A 19,145-nucleotide genomic window follows, 5' to 3' on the forward strand; every position below is an offset into this window, starting at 1 on the left:
TATTATTATTTTTTTTTTTTTTTAAACACCTTGAATTTCAGGGGGGGGGCGCGGGGCTCCGTTGGTGGGGCGCAGCGCCCCTCCAAGACAATGGTAGGAGAAACACTGCATACAGAGGATAAGTAGCGTGCTTGGTTCTACCCCTTCATGTGTGATTGACATTAGGGCTGCACGTCACGATATTGAAAAAAACTGACATTGCGATATTTTTTTCCACTGCGATATATATTGCGTTTTTTTTAACTGTACGTCTGGATCTCAACTGGTTGACTCATCATACCTTAAGTCATGATCTAACATGTCATGATAATGCATGTTGCTTACCCTCAAATAAGGGGTGAATGAAGAAGAGAAGAACCTTTTTGTATCCAAAATAGTTCCAGATGGCAGATGTTGCTTTTCTTTTTGGAAGTAAATCTTCATTCTCGCCGATATTGTCCTCCTGTGCCTCGCTCATCTTTTACCGGTGTTTTGATGGTCTGCAAACTAGCGGGGCGGGGCCTGCTGTGATCTGATCAAGAATGATTGTGATTGGTGGTTTGCTGTGTCACTCACTCAAGTACCCCTGACATGAGAGCCGCGCAAGTTCTCCTTTTGTAGCAAGCAGCAAAATAATTGTAACATGACGTGTTTGAGTTAATTTTTCTTACTTCCTAAACACATTTTTTTTAAATAATACTAATACAACTATTTTAAAAATCGCACGTCCCTGCGATGTGAATATCGCGCATGCGCATATCGCGGTTATCGCCATGACACGATATATCGTTCAGCCCTAATTGACATGCAGACAGCTGACACCCCTGCCTGCCTGCTGGAGGATGCTAATGTTAGCTTGTTTTTCAGAAACTGACAGCAGATAGTGCCATCTGAGCTCCACACACTATTGTGTTGCCAACAGCACACAGATGATGTGTATTATTTTTGTTAATAACCTCCTTTGTCTTTGGGATGATAAGACACAAAGTAAAGCCCTTCTGTTTAGGAGGAATATAATAATAAGTATTTGGAGAGAGTGCTGGAATAGGTTTATCATAGGGCATACAAATCATGACTCCATGCAATACATGAACGTTTGAATGCTGCTAAAGTAAAGATACACGTAGTACCTGTAGAGGAAACGTCTGTGTAGCATGCAGTGGAGTCACCGACTCAGGAAGGAGACACGGGAAGAGTCGGAGCTTTGATGTCAAACCACTGTGATTTATTTGGAGTTGGTACCAGAGTATTCACATCACAAATCCAAGAGTCAGAGGTTCTGACTTCACGGTAGAGTTGCCACGTCAATTCTGGAGAGCCTCTCTCTTGCCAGCCCATCTAACTGGTTTCGCAGAGAGTAAACAACATATTTGAGGAGATAGCCTAAACAGTGTGGGAACACAGAGCTACTTGCCTCGGACACTTATGACCTCGAAGATTTTACCTTGGAGTCCACAAATACAGAGAAGGAAGCGTCCCAGTGTACCCACAACACAGACCATCTGTATCCCAGTATTGACCGGTCACAGAATGGGGACAATAACATTATTGGCTAAGCAGCCTGTGTCCTTAAAGAAGGTAAACAGACATCAAGGTTTGTCCTGTATGTTACAAATTGGCGTCTTATGATAATTATTTCCATAACAGTACCTGTATGCTGTGTGTTACTATTCTCTCTCTTCTGTGGCTAGTGTAGAGTTAAGTGGCTTTAAAAAGGGTGTCAGACTTTGTGACACATTTAAGCCGTAGAGCCTTCCTTCAGAGTGCTAACACTACAGTAAACCTGTTTGCTCTTAAGTGCTTCTATTGGTGGGCTGAATTAAAACAAAAATGAAACTTAAATATATATACATTCACACTATACAAATATTCCAATAGATTATTATACCTTACATAATAAAACGTTAAAACTCTTGGCAATTTGGAAATATGCTTTATATAATAAAGTTTCAAAACTTTGCAAGTTACAGTAGCTTCAAATTGCTTGCTACGATGAATAGGTAAATAATCTTCAAAAGTATTGCTTATTTCAAGTGTTTTTAGTGCTAACATGTACCAATACATTCTCAAGCATGTTTACTGTAGTTCTACCTCTTATTTGTGTACATCCCTTTTCTCAATATATTGCTTCTCTCTTTGGATCTGTTGAAAGTTAACCATTACTATCTTGGTACACGGTCTCCAGATCATTGACATGCTTTAGCTGTTTTAGGTTACTGTGGCAGCCGGGTGATTGGCATTTGAGACCATTGTTAGGATTGCTGGAGGATACAAGTCCCGCCCTTCAAGGAATTACTACTACCAAAACAACCCCTCCCACTCCAGACATAGCCAAGCTGCAGCTCAGGAAGACAGATAGGCAGAGAGACAGCTCAGGAGAGGCGTTTAACTCAAAGACAGGGACACGGTCGTAAAAAGAAAAAAAAAGAGAGAGACAGAGGTAAGGAGGGAGGGGGAAAGAACGTCAGAGAGGGGGGGATCTTATTTCCTCCAGTCAGGAAAAAAGAAAACATAAGGGACGTGAAAGAGAGGAGCAGAGTGAGAAAGTTGAACAGAGTGTGAGCAAGGCTGCATTAGTGAAGGCAGATCACACGCTTACCTAACAAGAAAGATAAAGCAAGTGAGTGACAGAGAAAGAGAGGGGAGGAGGGAGGGAGGGAGGGAGGGAGAGAGGGGGAAAGAAACACCTACTGTCAAACAATCGCAGCTCAAGGAGAAGCAGCAGCCGTGTGGAATAATTTTGGCCGCAGGATTTGTTCTGCACTCCAATCGACTGACGCTAAGGAAAGGAAGCGCCCACTGGATCACCTCAGACTGTGAGGACTGAGGTCAGACCCCAGCAGAGGGGTCCGAGGGCTCTGTGTGGCCCCCAGGGTGTGTGTGTTTGCAGATGTAATGTGGAAGGAAAAGCAAGACCATGAGTATCATTCTTAAACCGCGGTCGCGCTCCACCAGCTCATTGAAGAACACTGAGGGAATATGGTAAAGAACTTTGTCCTGCTGGATACATTTCCATGTTGATCCTGTGTGTGTGTTTTTCTCTATTGTTCTCCATCCGCCTGTTTATGACCAGCAGAATGATTATTTTTCCGACTCCCCGGCTTTGCGACAACTCCTTTCTTATTAGTTGTTTGTCCCTGCTGGCTTGAATTGCTTTGTGTGTTTGTGGATCTTTAAACTATCGCCTGAAAGCCATCACTTTTCTTCTCAATCCAAACGTTCTGCCTCTCCTGTGGCTTGTTGCAGAAACCTGCTGAACCTGGTAGATGTGTGTTTGTGCACAACATGTTCTGTAGTCAGATTATGTTTGCTCTGTCCTGAACTCCAGTGTGTTTATTCTCATCAGACAGACTCAATAAGGACAAGGCACTTGCTGTAGTTGGCATGACCCTGGTGTGTGCTTTTATTAGAACTCACTGTCTGTTCACTCAGTACAATCATCTATAACACAAGCAAATAGTGCATTGAGGAATGTGTTGTATCACTGTATGCATTCTCCTGTCTGCACATGGCTCCAGATAAATGCAGGATGCAGAGTGCAATGCCAGGGGCACGCATTGCCCTGCCCTCCCCCTCCTGTCTTAACTCGTCCTTTCCTGTCAGCACTCATTTCCAACTAAGAAACTGCCCTATAGCCTTAGCATTAGAAGGTAATATTCACAGTTTTCCCATTGTGGTACTCTGAGGCAGAGCTGTAAATGGATCAGAACAACCCTGGACAAATACGCAGTGTTTGTGGGGGGGGGGTTGGTTGCCCGGCAGCATGTGGGACCTCCCTGCAGGGTTCACAGTGTTCACACATTGTCAGTTTATTAATCTGCTCTACAAAGTCCCCAGCAGGAAATGACGCTTGTGTGAAATGAAGACATACTAATTAGGTCTTTGAGGGCAGAAGTTCTCTGTGCAGGTGGTAGAAATCACAGACAGTACGTGTTGTTGTTTGAGGATGTATAACCGAGGGAATCTACACACAAATCACATACTAGTGTTAGGGCTTCCTGCAGAATGAAGCATTGTTCTCATGTTAAAAGCTGGGAATCTGGCAATGTTAGCTTTGTATGAGCCATCTTCTTGAATGATTACCAAAAGCAGTACTCAGCTGGACGAAGCATACCGCCTCCTCCATCTGGCCTGCCCTCCTCTCGGCTGTTATTTACTGTTGTACCAAGGCTTATTTCACTCATTCTCATCTTCGCTCTGTCTTTCATAATGCTGTCGCTGAGCTTACAGGATTTATTGTAGATTTAGGGGATAGTTGGTGATTAGCTGTTTGTGTTGGGTATGAGTGTTTTGCAGTGTGTAATGCAGACAGAGGTGAGTGTTATCTTCCTAAGTTGGATCATTCTCATCAAGATAAGTTAAACACAGCTTAAATGTGTATGTGTTTCCTGGCTCTATGTTTGTGACAGCGTATTCGTCTTTGTGTGATTGTGTACTCATGTATTGAAGACAGTGACGTGGTCCAGGTGTGTGACGTGCCCCCTGACGTGAACAAACTTAGACCCCGCTCCACCCAACCGTGTAAATGCAGGTTTGTGTTCGGAGAGTTTTCAGTATCCACTTTTAAGTGAGCTTAAGTTTGGGAGAGGGTATGGATGAGGGAATGATGTTTATGAAATCCTCTTAGCTTCACACCTGTTGTAGCCCCTCTTTCCCACTTTAAAACCCCAGAGTGTGTTAGGGGCGCTGAGATAGAGCATGGTGAAGTGGGGAATTTGTGACTTTGAACTCAAGTGCTTGCATCTGGCCTTTGTGAGTCTGCAGTTGGGCATCCCTGGCGGATAAATGTTGAAGGTTACCTGTTATCTTTCCTCTCACAGAGCTGACAACATGCCAGTTATCTAACATATTTTCCAAATGTGACCTTAAGTGATTCAGATGATGAATAGGACTGAGAATAGGTTCATGGTTGAGTGGACGTTTATGTAGACAAAAGCACGACTGGTTTGCTTTGCTCCGAACCATGTGACCTGAGTTGATGCTGCATTGCCATAGTGACCTCTTTGTATGTCTTTCATGATTGACTGAGTTTCCTGTATGACAGCGAGCACTAAAGTTGTACCACGACTAAAAAATAAAAGATGATTTTTTTTATTTGTACTTTACAGGGCAAGAAAAGGGAAGAAAAAAGAGAGAGCAAAAGCTTTAAGAAAAATACCCACCTTTTTCTCAGAACTGCTTTCAGGATTATGAGTAAAATCCTGAAAGTGTATTAGAGCCAGCCACCATGACCCAGCTACCATGACCCAGCCATTATTGATTTATTTCCAAAAAACAATTACTAAGAAGGAGTGTGTATAAGTACGGGCGAGATATAGAAAATGTGTCTCGGTGGTCTCCAGAGTAGTCAGTCACGGATCTGCTTGGCCTGGCTGCTCTCTGCTCAATATGTTTTCTGTGTCTTATTTTCTATCGGTAAAGTTTGTTTGGACCACTTCCTTGTTGAGCTCCCTTTCAAAGATAACGAGAACAGTGCTGTGGATTAGAGGTTTATGAATCCTAACATGTAGCCCAATGGAGTCATTTTTTGGGCCTCTGTGTTTATGAATAAGCTGCTTTGCTATATGTCCTGCAACATTAAGTTCACAATTGTATGTGCAGGGTAAGGAAAACAAAACATATCTGTACTTAAAGTCATTTGATATTTGACTTTACAGACACAAGTTGGTCCGTACTTAAAAGATGCTGAGGTGACATACCTCCTCCAACTTGCAACAGTACATGACTCACATAAATACAGTCCCACATTGCTAATCCATTACAATGTTTTTGTCAGTAGTAAAACCAAAAAGTCTTAAACTGTGTATTTATTTTATGCTTTTTTGCACTTTGTAAAGAGACAGACATATTACGTTAAAACGTACAGTCTTGAACTCTTGTATAGTTGGGTATTTTTCTGTTCCACCAACTCTGAAAGATCTTTGGAGAACAGAGCCTCACTTATCTTCTCCCAATTACAGTTATGCCCTGACCTCTTCCTCCGTGCGTCTCCTCACAGAGCTATCACATCAACTCCTGTGGGGTTTATAATTACTCCAGTGACCCAGGGCTGAAAATGAATGAGTCATTGATCTATGCCATTTGATGTGTGTGTGTGTGTGTGTGTGTGTGTGTGTGTGTGTGTGTGGTGTGTGTGTGTGTGTGTGTGTGTGTGTGTGTGTGTGTGTGTGTGTGTGTGTGTGTGTGTGTGTGTGTGTGAAAGACAGACCCAGAAGGACAGAGAAGATCAAGACAGAAGTGATAGTGAGACAGAGAGGATCAAAGTGATTTGCTTTGTCCTGAGGCCCAGCAGCATACTACAGAATAAAGTCAAATAGGCACTACTAGCGATCTCAGTGCCACCATGTGTGTGTTTTACCATAGCAACACACACATAGTGCAGCTGAAGTTTTCTAGCAACAACACTCCTTGTGTTTTCCCTGTAACCCTAACTCCAGCATCAAACTTGACCCCTGTGGGAACACTGTCTCTACAGGCCATGTCTCCCTCTACTGACGTAGCTGCAGACTGTTGTAGCTCATCGGGTTACTGTAATACTAATCTTACTTGTGTTATCATTTTAAATTGAAATGTATCTTCCAAAAGTCCCAAGCCTTTCCAAGATAATGTTATTAATGATCAGGTAGCAACCAGCAACATGATTGAAAGCAGTATCAAATGAACATGTGTCAAAAATGTTGGCCAGGCTTCTAATACGGTAATGTTGAGCACTCGTTGACATTCTTAATATGAGTGCAAATCAGCCCAGATTTGCCGCCAGTCTGTCTTTCATTTCGTTATTCTACAATATGAAGTTTGAAAAACAGATTGTAAGCTCTCCAATATCCCCTTAGTGTCTGAACATCAAATATTTCCTTCCTTGCTATTTATATCTGGGTTTTGTATAACTCCCTTTTTGGGTAAACTATGGCTTCTTTTTGTCTGCCTCCTAAATGCCAAATGTACTTTCCATCTCCACAACAATCCCCTCTGAGTTGTACTTGTGCTTTTTGATGATTCTCACAACACAGTCATATGGGGTGTTGTCTTTTTTTCTTTTTTTCTTTCTTTCTTTCAAGCTCATGCTTGTTCATCAAAGCCTGCTGTTTTTAGTCAGAGCAGGGAAAAGGCCAGACATTCCTATTGTGATGTCAATACTGGTGAAATACCTCACTAAAATAGTGACGAAGATTAAATAAAAAAGGCGTGTCTTTCGAGTCAAACTGTGGCTCTCACACACCCACACATACACACACACACACACACACTCAGAGGTTTGGCTGAGAATCATCGTAGGCTGTGACATCATACTAAGTGTGAAAATGAATCAGTTGTGAAACATATGCTGCTGGGTCTTGTGTTTTGGCACTCTCACCATCTCTCTATCTGTGATCTTTATCTTTGTCTCATACGTAAACTTTATACACACAGCCATACACACTTTTAACACAGAACAACTGCCCTGTGTCTGGAATGAAAGTTTATACATCACTTTTGTTCCTGTGGCTTCACACCTGCAGTGGAGAAAACAGATGGATCACTTGATGTGATGAGAGGGTCTGGATTGGATATTGGATTGCTTTTTGGATTTGGGGATTTTGTGTGTGTGTGTGTGTGTGTGTGTGTGTGTGTGTGGTGTGTGTGTGTGTGTGTGTGTGTGTGTGTGTGTGTGTGTGTGTGAGTGAATGTGCATGCTTCTGATCTAACACTCGGAAAAGAGATTACGCGTAAGATAAAACAAACTGTAGAAGTGTGTGACGTGTGTGTGTGTGTTAAAAACAAGAGCAGAAGGCCAAACTATCTCACAACTATAGCTCACAGACTTCACACTCACTTAGCTGCTGCCCCTCGGAGAGATCACAGAACAGATAGCAAGTGTTTAGCCTTTTCAATTGTCATGGAAATGATGCCTGGAATGTCCTGTTTGTCGTTTAGAGACCTCCAATGTTTGTGAAAAGCATAATGACTTCTTCCTCTTAAAATCACTCTCCCAAAGCACTCCCAAACCATGAGTAGGCCCTAAAATCCCCCATATTCTCACAGCCTACAAACCAACTTTGCTAATCATGATTTCAAGTGATAATAACTTGCATCTGTTGGTCAGTGAATCATCTATTGAGGCAGTGAAATACCCTGCAGAAAACATACAAGCTCAAGAGGATTACTGATACAAATATTAGTCATGAATCATTGTTGACAACAAGGAATGTGTTAGTTAGCTGTTTAATAATGCTTTTTTACCATGTGCAAAAACACGTAAATATCCCCTCACATAGTTCGCTCTGTTGTAAGAACATCCTCTGCTCTTCCACATGCACAACTACCAACATTAACAGGGTGTCCTGACTTGGCAAAGTTGTAAATGATATTGGATTTTGGTTGTTTTCCGTGGTGAGGATGATGGTGATGATGGCAAGGTGGGACGTTATCCCAACACGTATGTTTTGCACTTGGGGGAATCCTCCCTGACCTTAACATTTACACCAGATGGGTTTATGGGATTGCCTGAAAGCTTTAGAGATGAGGCAGATATCCCTGGTGACTGGCGTTAGTCATGACCTGGGCGAACAATCACTGAGGGGATTTACGAACTCATCGTGACGTCCCAGTGGGAAAAAATGTCACAGGTTTAGAAACTCCTTTCAGCAGTGAGTCAGCATCATTTCAGAGCAGAGGTATTCCCTGTGGTGCAGTGCACAGTTTAAACTAAGCATATCAATTGTACTCGTATTAACGGGCTTTGAATATTGCTGCATTAGTTTGTGATGCTGCCAATTATTTTTCCGCCCCAATTATAATCACCCAATAATCTTCCAGATAATGAGTGACTGATTTATTATCATTTCAAATGGTAAAGCAAATTGACGTCATCCAGCAGTGCTTGAGTAGCTTAGTGCCGTCATGCCTACATGGTAGTCATGTTATTTTATGATTTGAATGTCACAGCTTGTGATCATAGAGCCAATTAACAGCAACATATGGAGGTGCATGTCAAAGCCTTTACTGCTGCAATGGAAACAATTGTCATGTCGGTTTTGCTGATATGCGAGTTTGCTCAAAAGTCATCCAGACCTAATTAATGTTTGTATCATATATATTCAGATGTGAAAGGACGAGCCACATCACACAGCTATAAGTACAACCTATTATAGACCTTATTAGAAGTTCATATACTTACTAATGCCTTTGTACTCTCTTATACGAAGTTGTTTGTAAAAAGACTGGAGAAATAGCATAATTGCATGTAGGGGTCAGATTTGTCACTTCATTCATTGTTTGACTGTTGAAAGAGCAACAGAGATTCAGCACCAGGAATCTTGGCTTGGAAAATATATTGCTTTGCCTTTCGAATTGCGTCTTAAATTCTGTAAGACTTTTTTTTTTTTTTCTGTGTGACGTAACCAATAAGTATCAGCTATACCAAATCTGATTCTAATCTTTGTGTCTTTCTCCCTCTCTTTTTCCTACATATGTAGCTTCGATGTGGACAATGGCACATCATCAGGTCGCAGCCCCCTGGACCCCATGGCCAGCCCGGGCTCAGGCCTCATCCTGCAGGCCAATTTTGTCCACAGCCAACGGAGAGAGTCGTTCCTCTACCGCTCCGACAGTGACTACGACCTCTCGCCCAAGTCTATGTCCCGAAACTCCTCCATTGCCAGTGACATGTGAGTCTAATATTGTCCGATTCTCCTTATTGTGCTCAATGTGATACCTTCTTTCCTGCTTCTCTAAATCTGTGTCATGGCTAGCTGTTGATTAGACCAGATCTCAAAGCCGCCTCGCAGATAGCTTGCCCCAGTGGGATGTGTGCATGACCGAATCCTGATTGTGTGGTGTCACTTCTATTTTTAGCCATTTTCAGGGGCATAAACAAGGTGGTCAGTCACAAAGTGTCCACAATCAGACTTTGTGTGACTCTGTAACTCAAGAATAATGGGGTTGATTTGGGTTGTGAGTTGGTCTGTTCATTTGTCTTATTCCTCATTCACACCAACGCAGACCCGGCGCCAGAACAAATCTAAAGGGAGGGCATATGATTTTCATGGGAGGGCACACAAAACCGTCATGTGCTGCGGGCCTGCGGCACAATCAAACAGCAAGGCCAACGGCATTGCGCAAAGACTTATTGCAAATACATACACAAATAACTGACTGGAATACTTTACCTGCTGCTATTAGATCTCTTGCATCATTGGGTATATTTAAACATGCATTGTTATCTCACTTTCAACTGGTCTGTACTTGTTATAACTGATATTGATGAAACTTATTTGCTTGACTGTCTCAAATTGTAATGATTGTGTGCATTGCTTGAATTTCACTTAACAGACTGTATGTGGTTTGTCTTGTGCAGTGGCGAGCCGTGACTTTTATACCTAGGCCCTCTGACCCCCACCCCTTCCCTCGAGTTATTACGTCACAGCGTATACTTCAGCGGAATATCAAAACAACGGCCCGGGGTGCAAAACGCATCAATGAAAGCGACCCTCTACCACACAAAACAACACTTGCAAATAACCCTATTTGTGTTCTTTGAAATTGAAAAGGATATTGCATTGTGTTTGTTACTTTCGTTGCAGTTGTATGTCTTAAGTGTAATTTGGCATGCTTTTATTTTGAAGGCGAGTTAACGCTGTTGACAGGAAGTTGTTGTTGCTATGGAAACAAGAAAAGTTTCACAGCGGGCGGAACTTGTCATAAAGTCCGCGATAATAACACCCACCCATTTAGAGGGAAGATATGATTGGTCAATTGTACTGTCATTGGACATTACTCTCTCGTTCAGTTACTATAGCTGGGCCCTCTGTGAATTCATAGCTGGACCGCCTGGACGTCCAACAGCTCCTCTCTTCACAGACTCGCAGAGACGAGCTTCTTTCATTTAACCATTCACATTCCAACAGAAACTGAATAGGCAGATTCGAAGGATTTATTTCTTTGGAAATGTTATTTTAAATACAATTAAATCAAGTTATTTTGGTAAAACTAATGAAAAATATAACAAAAAATATATATTAAAAAATATATTAAAAAATATATAATGTTTTTTAATATTATTTTGTAGAATATCTTAGGCCCTCACAGAGGGCCTAGAGGGCCCTGACGGCTCGCCACTGGTCTTGTGTGTCATGTTTTGCATTTTGTCTTTTTGTTTATGTATGTCTGTAAGTTGTTGCTATTGTCGGGACCCTGCCGGGACAATTTCTATATATATAAAGGGCAACATAGAAACCACTTTTGAAACATTGTGTGCGTGGCAGCACAAACACTGGTAAATCATGAGCAAGGCACACTGGTTAAGGATGGCAGCTTCCTCTTCGTTGCACTCGGAGAGAAATAGTAGAGACGGAGACGATGAACTGCTGTTAGTTCTATTATGGCATTTTGCATGTCGTGAGAGGTGTATGTTGCTGTGTGGGGAATGCTTTCCATTATTTTTGGCCAACTCTGCATCTTTGTGCAGCGTATACTCAAACAGCGATAGGAAGAGCCCACTGCCTGACTCGGACATGCTGTGGAGTGAATCGTGGTCACCTCTGAGAGGGAGTTGGTTGGCAGCTAAAAAAGCTATAATATCAACGACAGCTGACACGTAATAACGTTTCCGTGCCAGCTGATCTGAACCAAAGTACTCATTTCCTTATTTGTTTCCTCGCGTATCTGTCTCTCTCTCCACAAACTCTCACATGAAATGTGTTCTTTTGATGCGGCATGCCTTAGCAGTCCTTTATCAGTCTGTAATGCGTGTTTCCAGTCGCAAAAACCTTTGACAGTAAAAGCCGCATCAGATGAAGACGTATTTACTTTAAACTGTCTACAGGGGAAAGGCTGCGTCTGCTTTTAACGAATCTTCAAGCCATGGTCTGTTGTACCATGCAGTGGCAAAAGTGTGCTTCTTTCCTGAAAACAATCTCTCTGGATAACGATCCAGTTTCACCTGGTTGGGTTTATTAACCCCAAGATCATCTGGGGCTGTTGGTCTTTGAACGGTTGCTGGCCCAATGGTACCTGTTGATGTGCTGCAAGGTGGCGTCTGTAGTGGAGCCGGCACGGAGGAGGAGGAGGAGGAGGAGGATGATGCTGGCGGGTGTGGTACAGGGTGTGGCAACGCAGGTGGTGATGGTAGGGGCACAAGGAGCTGTGCCTCGGAGGACAGCGTTGGTGGCGGCCGCCTTGATGAGTCAAGGCTTGGGCTCGCTAACTCAGCCCCGGGGTTTGCCGAGGTCAAGCTTGTGACATTAAGGCGTGCTGCTGCAACGGCAGGTGCAGGGTCGCCAGCAGCACCATCGGCTGCAGTCCTTTCATCGCTATTTCGTTTTAATAAATCCTTTTAAGCCAATTTCTGATGTCCATTTTGTAATTCAAACAGAAATGGGAGTCTACAGAATGCACAATAAACAATAAACAAATCCAGAATAGGCGGCAGAGTGTGACGCTGTGATTGGTCTAAATGTGGACGAATCACAAATCACAACAGACACATTAATTTATTTGATGTAGCCTGCGATCACATACATCGTAGCATAAAAGTTCACCGTTTATTTATCATTTAAAAAAATGTAAAACATTTTTTTTTTAAATGTTATAAATAATAAAAAACGTGTTTATTGGGGGAGGGCAGGAATATCAAATGGGAGGGCCTGGCCCTCCCACGGCGCCGGGCATGCACCAACGGTGTTTCAGGGCCAGTTCGGAGCTGGAGCTTGAAAAGCACCGGGTTTTCCTGTTCACACCGCAGCGGAGCAGCCTCTTAGCTCCGGAATCCGGTTTGTTTCAAGCACCAACATTTTTTCTGGCTAGAGCAAAAGCACCGCATACGTCACGCTTACGTCGAGGCGGAGACAGGGGGAATCGTCGTTGAAGTTGATGATTACGATTGTAAAGCAGTTTTGAATGTAGCATGTAACGACTGTAAAGTTAGTAGTAAAGTCGTCCCATTTCTTACATTTCGTTTCGACAGAGCAAAACCAAAACGAGTAGCGCTTCAACACAATCGGCCATTGTTGTTGTTGTCGGTGTCAGCTGTGAGGGGTTTCCGCGCGGTTGGGTTTGGCTTTATGAAGCAGGCACACAAACGGTTACGTCATGACGCAAACGATGACGCAATGACGCAGCACCAGTCGGACTCTGGGCGGTGTGAAAAGAGCCGGAGCTAAACCGAAGAACCGGTTCTGAACCTCAAAAGCTCTAGCAAGGAGCTTGAACCGGAGTTGCGTTGGTGTGAATGAGGTATTAGACACTAACTCTCCACTGCCTTACAACCATAGCAGACTGCAGATATGATGGTCAAACACACAAACCAGCTGGTATTTTCTGGCTCAGTGTATATCGATAGCACATTCCTCTCTTCCTACACAGTGGTGGCATCCAGTTACATGTACTGTTCACTACAGGAAATAAAATATTGACTGAAAATATAGTATTTCAATTCAGCCTGAAGGAAATGACAAATAGACTAAAGAAAGAAAAACAATGTCATGCAGTGACCTTATATTTCCTACTTAATGCCGCCTTTGCTAGAATCTAAAACCAATGGCCCTCTCTTGACCTACGACCACTATCCATTTACCATTGTAAAAACCTTTAAAGCCTTTGACCTTGAAAAAAACACTTAATACTTTATGCCTCATTCTTTCATGTTTTATTCTGCTGAATTGCATAAATTAGGAAACTTGAGATGGCTAGCAAGAGGCAGCATGTCTTAAAAGCTCTCCTTGCGAAATGAATAATTCAACACTATTTTAAGTTTAATGTGTATTGTTGATTGCATACTTCCTTAAACACTAAGAGACATCCTCAGAATCCTCTTACTTTGTCAGAGTAAATTCTCACAAGAAAAGATCAAAAAAGGGATAGCACAGCCTGTATGTGCCGCCATATCATATCTCATATTCTTGCCTCTCCTCTTATCTGTTCACAAACATTCTTTCTGTCACTCAAAGGGAACATGGCCCCTCATCTTTACTTTAAATACCTCCTATTTGTCTTGTAATAGGAGCACATGACAAGCCTGTGTCTCTTTTGACTTTCATGCCAGACGTGTCAGCTCACGTGCCGGTGGGTGTGTGCATGACGTGGCTGTGGCCTTGTAGAACAGAGCAGGAGGAGGAGCGCTCTGTGACATCATTACCCTGCTGTCACCTGAACAAATGTTGACAGTGTTCACAGTCATAATGTAGCTCAGACGTTGGCAGGATTCTGACTCAAAGAGCACGGTTTAAGATTCCTTTAGTTGAATGAGTAATGCTATCAACACCTTTAACAATGCCACTGGGGTTCCATTTGGCAGGACTCTAACATGTGTGTCCAAGGGCTGAATAACAGAGACAAAGTCAGGAACATGCTCACCGTTATGTGTTCAGAAACATGTCCACCATCACATCCCTTATTAAACCTCCAACTGTTTACAACTATTACGCACAGTGATGTAGGGCCTCAGCTGATGGTGATGTGATGAGTAAACATGTCACTGTGATCGAGTGACACTAATCTAATGTGATGACCCTACTCCTCCCCCCCCCCCCCTCCTCCCCTCCTCCCCTTTCAACACATGAAGAAACTCCTCTGTTGCTTAATATTAATATACTGTAGATCTGCAGCTGATGTTTAAAGCCACTGTCTTTGTGTTTTTCAGTCATGGTGACGATATGATTGTAACGCCATTTGCACAGGTGAGCGCTGGAGCCCAATACACATCTTTTTATTTTTTACATTTGTAAAAATGTGTCATTAATTGATGTATGATACATTTTCCCTACAGGTTCTGGCAAGCTTGAGAACAGTACGAAACAACTTTGGTGCATTAACTAATCTATCACAAGACAGAGCGGCCAATAAGTAAGTTGCTTGCTTAACAGTATTTTGTTTTTGTGTATCAAACAGAAATGAAATCTGTCATAGTGGGAGGAGTGACTGTATCACAGACAACTGTTGTCAACATGCCAGCAAATCACGCATGTTTGATGACAGTCCCTTTATGAGTAAGAAGCTGCAGAGATGTTCAGGTATTCACATGCTGCACTTACCTGCACTGTGTCTAGAGCTCACTCACAGTCTGGCCTTGCTCGCCCTCTGCTGATCGTATTGAGTACTACAACAACAGTTGTCTGTGAAGGTACCCTCTGCTGCAGTGTGCTGCCTACATGTGTAGAAATGATTCAAAGGAAATGGTTCTCCTTTATTGGTAAGAGTCGTATAGAGAGTTATAAAGGAACTATGTTCATGTAAACTGCTGATTCTATTGTTTTGGTAGGGAAATGTCTCAGTGTGTGTTTGCCTCCCCCATCACAGGAGATCACCCATGTGTAACCAACCCCCCATCACCAAGACCACCTTCACGGGTACGTAGACAGCTTAATGGCTTGTGTCCTCGATGAGTCTATGTGTGTGTGTCTGCATGATAAGAAGTGACATCTGAAGATCAGGAATAGATAATGCTATAGAAAAAGTCAACATAATTAATATTGTTAGCATTAGATACTTTACTTAAAGTCCAATTGTTTGGCAATGTATAAACATAGAATATATGGTAAATAACATACTATAATGTAGAATCAGATAAAGCTGTTCATGTATTTCTCAATAACTATAATGTAATATGTCTTCTTAGGAGAGGTTATAATTGGTGACAAATACTGTAAATGAACACACACTTTGATTGTTATCAAACATGCCTATTTGTGTTTGTCCTAAACCATTTATTACATATTTATATACTTGTACAGTAAATGCTAAATAGGAGGACCAAAGGTAAAGTGATACAGCATTAAACGTTTTAGTATTAGACATATTATTTTCTATTAGGAGTTTATTTATTCAAGCTGCTGTCAAATCTTCTGAAAAGTTAATAACAGTTACAGAGGTTTGTTCACTTTGGAATGAACGCTCAGTTTCTGCTTGTTGTTTGGGACTTTGCAAGTTGCCATATCACATCTTTTGCAAGACAATCACCCAGTTTATATGTTTCTAAAAGCAGCTTTATAGTGGATGTTAACTTTCAGTCCCTGAAGCTCCAGATCTCCATGTTTTCAATCCACTTACCAACTTAGAGACAAGTTTAAGAAAGTATTTTACATTTGTTTTTATACAAAACAGATGTCAGTTCAGAGCTTTAGCCTGCCATGTTTTAGGATGTTGTCCATCACCATAAACTTTGATAATTGAATGAATGAATGAATCTTAGAGTTCTTGTTGTGAAGAAGTCATGGCACAGACAGTGTTAGACGGCTAGAATAGACTTGTCCTTGACAGTCACTTTGCTTTTATCAGTATCAATGATTGCAACCTAGCTAGTGATGCAGGAGAGGCCGTAAAACAGCCACCATTAACAAATAGTTTCAGTTTTTTGTTTAGTAGCATTATTAAGGCGTTTCACACAAACAATCAAATACAAACACACATGCAGTATGTGCATATTTTACAGTGGGGTAAAAACAATTATTTGACCTATGTATGTTGTATAAAAATATGTTTTTGATCTTGGCATTCCTCACAAGGATCACATTCTATCCTAATACATCTCCTCTGCTTATATATTAGAACCTGGTGACATTGTGCTATATTTAGAACACAATCATACTGGTGTGCAGCCATTATGTGCCCTGCCATAAACTGGTGACAGCTTTGAGTCATGAGCATGATTGTTTGAGAGTATTGACTACTTGTAATGCAAAGGTTTGCTGAGGCGTTGACTGAGTCATCTTGCAGATAAAGACACTTACGGGAGAATAGGTAAAAGTCATTTAGTAAATCAGTCATTGATAGATTACTAGTGAATTAAAAAAGGATTACTTGTACTGTAGGCGCCTTTACTCTTTTTCTACTTTCCTATATGTGCTCATCCCACTGCCATCCTCTCTGCTTCACATGTGTCTGTCATCTGTTATGGACTCACTGTTCATATGAAGAAGATCTTTTGGAGCCATTTTATATTTTTATTTACAAATTGAGGCATAATCGTTGAGCATGTGACTACCAAACAGGATGAAAACTCATGCTACAAAGTTTCAATTTATGTTTTAACATTGAACATCCCATACTCTCAATCCGAAATGTTATTGCAGTCTTTTAAACTGTTGGTTTATATTCTAGATATGACATTAATATGAGTGAGGCCACTACTCTGAATTACTCCTTTCTCTCTCTCTCTCTCTAGATATTGCATCTTGTACTTTATATGAAAAAACAGGGCTTATAATTGTAATAATTTAAGTACCCAGAAAAATAGGATATTATATTTATTTATGTCCCAGGCCTCCACAAATCTATTAGATGATTTAGGATGAACAGTTCTTTCTTTATCCATATGGGGCATAGTGCCAAGATTGTCCTTTCTCTTTCATCCTTATCATTTGAATCCCCACAACATAGGTTTAAAGAAATATTTAAAACATTTAAAAAAGCATTATCAAATTAACCATTGCATCAGGTTGGTAGGTATGTTATGGGTTTTTTATAATTTGCACATGATATCTTAAACCATAACTAAAGCTGCAGAACATATACAAGTAAGCATAACAACTGATATCACATCAATGTGATTTCTTTGTAGTCCAGCCTCCCCTCTCTGCATATTTCTCTCCTTCTCTCTCATGTCCTTCCTCTCACAGTCCGACTTCACTGCCGAGCTGCTCCGGTACATAGTTTGGCTGCAGCCCTGCGTCTGTGCAGCAGAGTGGCCTCTCCGAGCGCCGGTGTCTGATGTCGCACTAAGCATGAGAAGAATGTCATTGACGTCAGTGCAGTTGCTGTCAGAAAGAGTAGCACCCCAGCCACTGACACCACACCAGGGAGAGAGAGAAAGAAAGAGGAGAGAGACAGAAAGGATACAAAAGAGGGAGGAGGAAGGTATTTCAGAGATCAGCGGAGGAAACAAGGAGTGTGAGGAGGAGGGGGGATTTGTCAAAGACAATAGGGGGGATATTGAAAAAGAGAGGTTAAGAGATGGTCATGCTTATACACTAAATAGTCATGCCTTGATATAAAAGTGGTGTGCATAGTAGGTGTCTTTGAGGGGGTCTAATGGACTGAAAATGTACATTTAGCTGAAATGACATCATGTGATTGTAATCTGCTTTCTCTATATGTTACATTAGCTGTTACTGAATTACAGTTAAAGGGACCCCCCTAGATCACAGATCACATAGCATTAAGAGCCTGTGCTTTCCCAAATTAGTCAAGGCATCAATATTAATTGGCTTCTGACAAGGTGACCTTTTCTTTCAACATAGGCTGACTTTGAGGGATGCATGTCTTACATTTATGATAAAAAGTAACCAAAGGATGCTTTGATGTAGGGCTAACGCTCTGCCATCTTTACCATATCGTCAGCAATCTACTTGTTTACCTCTGTTTTGGTGGATTTGTATGCTGAACACATATTAGCATGCAGGCACACATAGTATAGGGGAGCTCCTAGCTCTGCCTCTACTCCTCTTTTATTCCAGTCCACAATTTCTCACTCTCCCTTCCCCATCCACAGTGCAGTCCTCTCAGGCTTTAGGTACAGCTTGGGGAGAGTAGCACGTTTGGCTACCAGGGACGCCGAAGCAACAGAAGCCCACCCCCTATACACAGAGCATCTATAGGAAACTATCCTAAAAACACAACGGATTATACCCTTTGCTTCCCGGACACCATGGATATTTTCATTAGCAGAGAGGCTAAGAGGACAAAATGATGATGTGTTTTGGTTAGCATTTTGTCTTGTGTCAGTGTGTGTGTGTGTGTGTGTGTGTGTGTGTGTGTGTGTGTGTGTGTGTGTGTGTGTGTGTGTGTGTGTGTGTGTGTGTGTGTGTGTGTGTGTGTAGGCATGTGTGTGTGTCTGAATGCGTCCGTGTGTGTTTTGGATGTCTTTGAATTCGTTCACCATGTCAGGATGCTGTGAGCAATCTGGTGTGTGTTCCTCGCTGGACAGTATTGACGTGGATCTTGACTGGTTCTGATCCTCTTTTCCACCTCCCCTGTCTTCCCTCCATCCCGCCTATAGCAGACATGGGCCTGCTAAGCAGACTGCTGTTCATCCTGCTACATGACTGGAATTACATCTCTCTTATGAATAATAGCGAAAACCTTACACACCTAGATCACTGACTGTGATATATGTGCTCTGTATGGGATATGGTGAATATCTGAGAAATTGCTTGTTCTCCTTTTTCTGTGTGGGTTACCTCTGTATTCTCTGC

The 19,145-nt window shown here is 41.9% G+C and overlaps 1 protein-coding gene across 6 annotated transcripts in view; it reads left to right on the forward strand.

Annotated features, from left to right (window-relative positions):
* The window catches only part of pde4d (phosphodiesterase 4D, cAMP-specific), a 185,473-nt gene that overhangs the window by 144,096 nt on the left and 22,232 nt on the right, over positions 1–19,145 (forward strand). For 5 of the 6 annotated variants that reach the window (XM_034234814.1, XM_034234813.1, XM_034234815.1 and 2 more), the window contains 4 exons: positions 9,435–9,626; positions 14,597–14,633; positions 14,723–14,799; positions 15,253–15,302. In XM_034234814.1, the coding sequence (XP_034090705.1) occupies positions 9,435–9,626; positions 14,597–14,633; positions 14,723–14,799; positions 15,253–15,302 (356 nt within the window). Of the gene's footprint in view, positions 1–2,646; positions 2,962–9,434; positions 9,627–14,596; positions 14,634–14,722; positions 14,800–15,252; positions 15,303–19,145 lie in introns of those variants that run through there. The other variant, XM_034234818.1, reaches the window with a different exon arrangement.

Source organism: Gymnodraco acuticeps, unplaced genomic scaffold, assembly GCF_902827175.1.
Source record: "Gymnodraco acuticeps unplaced genomic scaffold, fGymAcu1.1, whole genome shotgun sequence".
Lineage (NCBI taxonomy): Eukaryota > Metazoa > Chordata > Actinopteri > Perciformes > Bathydraconidae > Gymnodraco > Gymnodraco acuticeps.